The sequence below is a fragment of the Oryza sativa genome, chromosome 1, assembly GCF_034140825.1.
Source record: "Oryza sativa Japonica Group chromosome 1, ASM3414082v1".
Classification (NCBI taxonomy): domain Eukaryota; kingdom Viridiplantae; phylum Streptophyta; class Magnoliopsida; order Poales; family Poaceae; genus Oryza; species Oryza sativa.
This window is the reverse complement of record NC_089035.1, coordinates 33,148,567-33,157,112: the sequence shown is the minus strand read 5'-3', so window position 1 is coordinate 33,157,112 and position 8,546 is coordinate 33,148,567. Positions and strand designations below refer to the sequence as shown.

The window sequence follows — 8,546 nt, the reverse complement described above, 5'->3', positions numbered from 1 at the left end:
TCACATCGGAGCGCTTGTGGCTGACAGCAACGTCGGTCCCGTCCGACCCTGGTGCTGCCATATCTGTCATCCCTTCATGTTAGCGGAACAACAACATAGGATATGTCATTTCCTTGTGTCACCTGCGTCGGATCCTCCCTCCTTGAGGGACGGAGGCTACAAATCCACTAGGGACGATAGGAGATAGGAGCACCTCCATTTGGAACCGAGCCCCCATGCCTTAGCGCCTTCGGCTTGGTCCGCGCAACGTGTTGACTGGCTGACGCCGGATCCACTCATGCCGAACACTGCCGCTGCAGAATCCGTTGTCCTGCCGAATCCATCCGTCGTTGGCCTACGGGCAAAGCCGACCGGCGACTCGACATGCATAGTGAAGGCAGAGCAGGTAAAAAAAGGAGGGAAAATTTCGCCATGTCATCACCATCCATGTAGCATGCCACGTAAGTAAAACCCAATGTTCGCCTAAACGGCCGCCTAGCCTGTCTAAACGGTGATTAATCGCTAGTCGGCGACAATTTGTCCAGTTTACACCTTAGGCAGTGAATTAGTCGATTTACCGCCTAGACGGTTCTAGGCGGCCTGGACAGGACGGTGCCTGAGCGCAATTAGACAAAGGGACAGTGCGTCTAGGCGGCGACTAGGCGATAGAAATCAAAATTTGGGCGTGATAAAATTTAGAAGCGCCACGCGGGACCGACTCGGTATAGAAGGGGATTTAGGTTGCCTTATTTGAGAGCCTGGAGAGAGAGCGCAATCCCTGCCTACCCCCTTTTTTCACACCGCCACGAGCGACGGCTCCGTCGCCGTGCCCATCGATCTTCCACCGCGCCGCTATGTTCTTCCCTCTCCTCCTCTGCTGCTCCACGTTCTTCCCCCTCCTCTGCTGCTCCTGCTCTCCATCTCATCCTTCATCCTTGCTGTCAATGGAAGGTGGCAAACACACCGATTGAAGCAGTCAAGCACGGAACCACTCAAGCAGCCTACGCCAACCCTAGATCAGGCCATCAGGGGATCAGGCTCCCCTCCACCACCTCACCTTCTCTGTTCTTCCAGTTCTAGATAAATTTTTCTTCCTCTCTCCTAGCTCCAGCCCCTCAGATCTATAAAGTTATGATTTATGAATTATGATGTGCATGTACAGTGGCTATACTGATGTGTTCGCTATCCCTATAGATTTGTACTAAACCCAATGCTTCGTGTGCAGTGTCAGTGCGTTGTATGGACTTGATGATTTCTGAACTTAACTATGATTTATGCTATTTGCCTAAATGCCTATATTTACCGAGTACCGAATATCTAGAATCAGTATTTTTGCGTGAAAGAAATAGAAAAAAATGTCTAATTCGCCTAATCCGTCTAGTCGCCGCCTAATCAGCCTAGTCGCTAGTCAGTAGGTGGCCGTCCGACTAGCGTTTAGCGACTAGGTGAACACTGGTAAAACCACGGTCAAACAGGACTTTGGACCGAGATGATACAATAAACTACATTTAGGGATCTCGATGCACGCTTTGCAGGTTCGTGTACCTAGGTGAAATCTGCTTACAAGTTTAAGGACCGCTGGTACAATTTACTCTATTATTATTATCATGTTTTCTTATAGAATAGCTACATATAATTTATACAACTATTAAATTAAACTGAAAAAATCTCATAGGATCTCTTTCCTACAATCTAACATAGTATCCTAGCAGCTCATGGGGCCTCCTTTTCGAATTCATCAATTTGTGCCAACTGATTATCCCAGACATAGCAGCAGACATAGCAGCAGCCAAAGTTTTGTTGCAAGCGCAATGCGTGCCCCAAACATGCCCCCCCCCCCCTTTGCTAAGTCGAGTTGCTTGGTTGCTATCTTTTTTGGGCAATTTTTTCTCACTTCAGAATAAAAGTAAACCCGATGATACTTCACGCTTTACTACAGGAATTCATATAAAACCGTAAGAATGAATGTGGTGACAATAACTCGTGTGATGTTGCTGCCGACTTGTCTAGCGTCACGTAAAGATGGGTGAAAATACAGAACTATATAGCGACAATTGAATTTAGCTATTTTGGATTACTACCAAAATGTGTCCAACCAATTTATTGGCAGCTTGAATAGTAATGTTAGGTGTTTGGATTGTAGCAAACAAATCGGTAATGCCTCAAGTAAATTTGGCACTAATCTAAATTTTCTCCTCTGTAATATTAAATCTCTATAACCGATTTAAGGGCCAAATATCTAGCCTCCTATTGAGCCACGTGCACACTAAATCATCGTCGTCGTCGTCGTCGTCGTCGTCATCATACAATGAACGTAAAATGTTTATTCGCATTTTGATTTGAGCCAGGTATGCTTTTAAGATGTGCCGTTGGATTTGGAAAGGATTGGTTAGAAATATAGAGGGCAGGAGAAGATTCATGACACTTCCAATGGAAGGATCGGAAGAAAACATGGGAATAATAAAAGCATAGTCATTTTACTTTGATCAGAAAAGGGGAGCATCTGGAGTTAAGCTCGAAAAAGAATGTTAGAAAAAAAAACTAATGCTTTTTCCAAGCGTGGTGTGTTCCCTTCCAACAATACAGAACACGGTTCTTCGAATGTTCAGAAATTAATGCTTTAATATAAATGTTTAAAAATTACTTGGACTAATAATTAAAATATAATACCTGCTAATAATATACAAAGTTGAGAACATATGCTAATATTAATATTTACGACAAATTTTACATGCTAGGCATGTTAATTATTTATGATCACAAATATTGTTTATAATAGATAAACTTCCTAGTTCCTACAAAATATGTTCTTTAAGAACTTATTTACAATATAATTATAATCAATATATTGCATTTAATAGGTGGGAAGGCATAGTCATGCGAACGCACGACTTTACTGGCTAGTATTTAGTAAAGGCTTCTTTAGAAAACTGCCATGTGTTCATTTAAAGGTAAAGAGGTGCAGTATATGTGTGTTGGAAAGTATGTCTCCTGTGCACATATACCTATAATAAATCTCTAGAAAACTCAATACATTGCCTGGTCATTTGAGAGATTACCTGGCTTTTAAAGAAGATGAAAGGTAACCCTCCCGTGTGCGTGATGGTAAATACTTCATCCGTCCTAAAATATAACAACTTTTAACCCTTAGGATTTGTTTCAAAATATAATAACTTCTCAACCGACATTTTCTTCCCAACAAATCACAATCCTCCACCATTCACTTTTCCCACCTACCTCCATTATTCATCCAATCACAACCCTCCACCAATCACTTCTACCTACTTTCTTAATAACCGGGCCCAACTCTAAAACTTATTATATTCTGGAACAGAGGGAGTAAGTGTTTATGGCACAAAATCTATACGATTGTAACTTTTCATGTGGTACTAGAAAAAATGATGAGTACGGTAGCTCCTTTAGAACACCTTTACAAAAAATATCAATGATCAATTTTATCATTTAATAGAAAACTCAACTATAATTTTACAAAAAGAAAGAAACCCTAAATAATGTGGTTAGAAAAAACAGAAATTTAAGGATTTCCGTAATAATGTGATTTGCTACTTTTTTTAAGGACAATTGCTCATTTGACCCTATTTTAAAGTCTAACTACTAATATGACCGTACTTTTTCAACTTTACTTATTTGACCCTACTTTTAGAAATCGGAACTGCCGTTTGGCCCTATTTTCACTGTACAGTTAGGGTTTACTTAGTGCACCGAAAAAAATTATTTTATAATCTGAACTGACTAAAATGCCCCTGACTACCAAATCAATTATATCCCCAAATTTCTCACCAGTCTACTTCACCCCAGCCGGCCGGGCCTTCTCGGCGGCGCGCGTGGGGGCTACAGAGGCGCTGCGCGGCGGGGCTGTGGCGGCGGCGCGCGATAGGAGCTACGAAGGCGGCGCTCGGTGGGGGCTGCGGTGGCGGCACGCAGAGAGGACTTCGGCGGCGGCGGCGGCAGCCGGCAGGAGCTGTGGAGACAGAGATGCGGAGGCGGCACTCGGTGGGGGCTGTGGCGGCGGCGCGCGGAGTGGTCTTCACCGGCGGCGGCGGCAGCAGGAGCTGCGGAGGCGACGCGCGGAGAAGAGTTCGACGGCGATGGTGCGCAGGAGCTGCGGCGGCTACACGCGAGTGCAGCAGCGGCGGAGGCAGCACGTAGTGGGAACTTTAGCGGCGACGGCGCACGGAGGGAGCGAAAGCGGCATGTGGGAGCTGCAGCAGCGCGTAGGTGCGGCCACGACGACGCGCAGGTGCGGCCGCAACGGCAACACGGTGAGTATTCTCACGGCGGCGCGTAGCAGCTGCGGTAGATTGAGCAGCTTGGACTCGAGACACATCTGGTTAGCCTCATGGCGTTTGTGTTTTTCTTGGAATATATAGTTTGAGATTTATGTTGTCAAAATTTTATCAAATCTGTGAAGTGTATGTCAATTTTGTAAAAAAATATATCATATCTAAGTCAAAATTTTCAAAAAGCTATCAAATATATGTCAAAATTCATCAAATTTAAGACAAATTGTGAAACCTATGTTAAATTTATCAAACCTAGGTCAAAATTTGTTAAACCTGGATAAATAAACAAAAACTTTCAATAAAGAAGGGTCAAACAAGCAAGGGTATAAATGGTACTTTTGTCATGAGTTAACACCGTTAAGTTGCTTTCACAGAATAGGGTCAAGTTTGATCTTTATTTTTTAAAAAGAGGGTCAAATAAGCAAACTTAAAATAACAGGGTCAAATTGGAAGTTAGACATTAAAACAGGGTAAAAATACAATTGCCCCTAAATTTTAAATTAAAAGTTGATTGAAATTTTATTCGAATGTACTTTTTTTTTCTCAAGTTTCAATAAAATTTAACTAATTCTTATAAAACTTTGCAAAATTTATATTACCTGTGTATTTAAAATAATATCATTTTAAAAATCAACAGACTCTATTACACATATTTTATCATTGTTTTCTAGACTATAAAAATTAAAACACAACTATATAGAAGAGTTTTCATCAAAAATCTATTAATATGATATTTACAATTTAATAATTTAAGATGTCAAAATTTGAGGACGTTGCTTTTTCAACAAACATAATATTTTTTAATAACACGAAAACAAATTCATGGGGTTTAAAACAAGTGCGCCAATAGGCGTGCTCAATTTCTAGTTTTGACTTCATATTGGTAGTAATCCAAACATATTTACCCAACCAAGGATACCAAAAAAGAATGATAATACCAAAATTTGCCAAACATTTGGTACTACCAAATCTTTGATAGGTAGCAAACCAAACCTACCCTATATTCCCAGGTTAGGTTTATTTTGATGATGTCTTATCCTCACTAGTTAGTGGTTGTACTTATATAGAAAGCGTAGGATAAAGTAGTGTGCAGGTTCTGGTTACTCTAAGCACCTAGCCCGAGTTACCAAGCATTTCATCCTTTTGGTATTATCTTAAAAAATTTCATCCTTTTGGTAGCTTACGTCTGAAACCAGACTTTCAAATGAACGGAGGAGAAATCTTCTGTTTCGAATTATTGGCATAGAAACATCGAAAAATCGAGATGATATACATGTTTCATAATAAGAAAGCGTACATACCTCACCAGGCATCTAGCATCTGCAGCTCATATACCATAGAGAAATAAGGGATTATCTCACCATATTTTAATACCCTTTATCCATCTATTAATATTATTTTCCTATAAATAAGGGACACTTTGTTTATTTTATCCTTACAACTAAAGTTGTCTTGGGATAGGATGCTAAGAGTGGATTTGTTTTAGGAGAGAGGAAGTAGCTACGAGCTTTCGTAGTTTTACCGAAATATCAGAGGAGCGTTCACCGTGACACTGTGCAGGTCCATATTTCAGATATCTAGAAGCATCATAGCAACTTGAAATTGCTTCGAAGACCACGTGAAGGTAAAGTTGAGAAAAACAGGGGATCGGAGAATTTCCTATCCCCAGGCCCCAGCCCATCCTGAAGAGACTTATATGTCATTAGCGCATAATTAATTAAGTATTAACTATTTTAAATTTTAAAAATAGACTAATATGATTTTTTAAAGCAACTTTCATATAGAAATTTTTTGCAAAATACACACCGTTTAGTAGTTTGGGAAGCGTGCGCGTGGAAAACGAGTCACAATCTCCCCAATCTCCTTTGAAAGAACGCACAAATGGATTAGCTAGGATGGGCATGGGCAATCGCGCATCAGGGTGCCAGAGTCTCTGCCCCTTTGGCCCCCAAATATTTCAGTTGAAGCCAAGAGCAGCAGAACGCAGAAACAACAATGCATTGCATTATCCATGACCAAACTTAAGCAGAGAAAAAAACCATCCATAATTGATCTCATTGTTGAGGAACACAAACAGGCTTATCTAAAACAGTAATATACACAATTGTTCTTATAAGCGCAACACTTCAGACTTCAGACGACTCTGCTTATAAAACAGTCAAACTGATCCTTCCCCTTCCAATTACAACCATGGAGATGTTCAAAATACAAAATTGGCAAGCTGCTCCCAAAGGTGCGTCAGCTAACTGTAGATCCTTACACATCTGTAATCTTGCTGCTGAATTCTGCGTAGTCGTTCTGTTTAGTGTCCTTTGCAGTACCTTCCTCAATGTGCCTGCCTGCAGGTTGTCCACCAATGTGCCTGCCTGTAGGTTGTCCATCAAATGAGCTCGACTCCCTTTCATTGATGGAAGGGACACCAAAAGACTTCAAGAAATCATTGGTCATCCTCTCAGCATCATCCAGAAAGCTACCAATGCTCCCGAAAAGGCCTTTCTCAAGAGCTTCTATGTCACTGCGAAGTCCAGGAAATGCAAAGGGCTCATTGGTCGGAAAACCAAGAGATAGTGACCCGCTTTTCATTTCATCTGTGACGTCTTCTTCAGTATTTTCAGTTTTTGATTCCACCAGTTCAGAGGGCCTAGAAGAAGATTATTGTGATCGGTTAGGAGAAATAATGTATGGTAGGTTATCCATCAGATTATTGTAATAGCTTGTCAACAACCAAAATACTTTGGGAAGTACAAAATCTATCCAGAATACTAATCATAGTGTTGTACATTGGTTACAAGGAGCTACGAAATACAGAAATTTGGGTTTCATGCACTTAAAAGTTTAACATGAGGCATGTGAAGAAATAAAAGGAAGGATGCTAACGAGATGTGAGTTTTCAAAATCCTGCAAAATGAGGATATGCTATCGGTTTGATGATGACCACTAGTTGTTGAATCTTTAGTGTAGACAACACGAACACAGCTGCTCTTTACATATCGTTAGAATATAATAACACTGTAATGTAATTGGTTGTAGGTGTCTAGAAATCCCATGAGTTCACGAACATCTTCAAGCAACAAGTGTATCATACAAATTTACCCCATGCCTACAAAGTACTGCCTCCGTCCAAAATTTGTTGATTAACAAGTTGAGCGCAAAATAGCCCACAATAACTTTTAACCCATGTCGATGGCACGGGCACCTAAAACTGGATAGAAATTCCATATCTAATTAGCTACCAAAATTCAAAAGCCCAAGTTATTACACACATTTGATCATACTATTCACCACAGAACTCAAACGTCTCGATCATCACGGCACATTCCCCATTCTTAATGAATTCGTGTTTGTATCAAATCAGCGAGGACAGACTCACGAAAATCGTCCACAGAGAGGCGGCTATACACAGCTCACAATCATACACGGGACTAATAGTAACACAACTGCGCATGACATGTTATCACCAATTCATCACTAAAACAACGAACAGTAATATGCAAAGAGGGGATCCTCGCAGGAAAAGAAGGAACAGATCAGGGAAAAGCGCGAGGCCATGGAGTATATGTATATACCTGCCGACGCAGTCGCGGAGGAGCTGCTCGGTCTTCTCGCACTTGCGGACGAAGCGGCCGGGCTCCACCTCCTCCGTGTGGCACCGAGACTGCACCACCCGGCGCGTGGCGCAGCGCTCCCCATCTCCGCCTCCGCCGCCGCCGGCGAGGTCGGGGATGTCGCCCAGGCCGCGGCCGCCGTCATCGCCGTCGTCGTGCCAACGCCAACCCATGGGGTCCGAATCGATCTGGAGAGAGGGGATCGGAGCGTGTGCAGTTGATTTCCGGGTCGGGTTTGGCGGTGTGGGGGCTCTCGCCTCTCTGGGCCGTGTTTGGCTTGGAGAGCAATCCGGCCGGCTCGTTTCTGGAAGGATGTGGAAGGCCGGAGGCGTATGCACATCGTGACCAACCACGTTTCTCCTACTACTTAGGCTGTGTCTAGATCCAAAATTTGAATCCAAACTTCAGTCCTTTTCCATCACATCAACTTGTCATACATACACAACTTTTCAGTCACATCATCTTCAATTTCAATCAAAATCCAAACTTTGGATCCAGTTAAAAACACAGCCTTAGTTTTCATTTTTTTTTCTTTAACCAAAAAAAGGTAGGGTTACTGAAAACCACACTCAAAGGGATTGTTTGGTAAATAGGACAGGAGAATAATATCAGACACTCTAAAGGTAATATTACTGTATCTTAGTCATCTATTCTTTAC

At 41.9% G+C, this 8,546-nt stretch overlaps 1 protein-coding gene across 1 annotated transcript; it reads right to left on the bottom strand.

Moving 5' to 3' along the window:
- Window positions 1–6,304: 6,304 nt before the first annotated feature.
- Window positions 6,305–8,133, bottom strand: LOC4324614 (fra a 1-associated protein). Its single transcript, XM_015757378.3, has 2 exons — window positions 7,850–8,133; window positions 6,305–6,924 (listed from the first exon to the last, which is right to left on the bottom strand). The coding sequence occupies exons 1-2, from the start codon at window positions 8,059–8,061 to the stop codon at window positions 6,540–6,542; spliced, it is 597 nt and encodes a 198-aa protein (XP_015612864.1). The 5' UTR covers window positions 8,062–8,133; the 3' UTR covers window positions 6,305–6,539.
- Between the last annotated feature and the right edge of the window lie 413 nt (window positions 8,134–8,546).

Bases quoted from the DNA above. Each gene is read 5' to 3' on its own strand.
- LOC4324614 (XM_015757378.3), bottom strand. From the start codon at position 8,061: ATGGGTTGGCGTTGGCACGACGACGGCGATGACGGCGGCCGCGGCCTG. The intron at 6,925-7,849 runs GTATATACATAT...ATCTTCTTCTAG, and splicing joins CTCCGCGACTGCGTCGGCAG to GCCCTCTGAACTGGTGGAAT.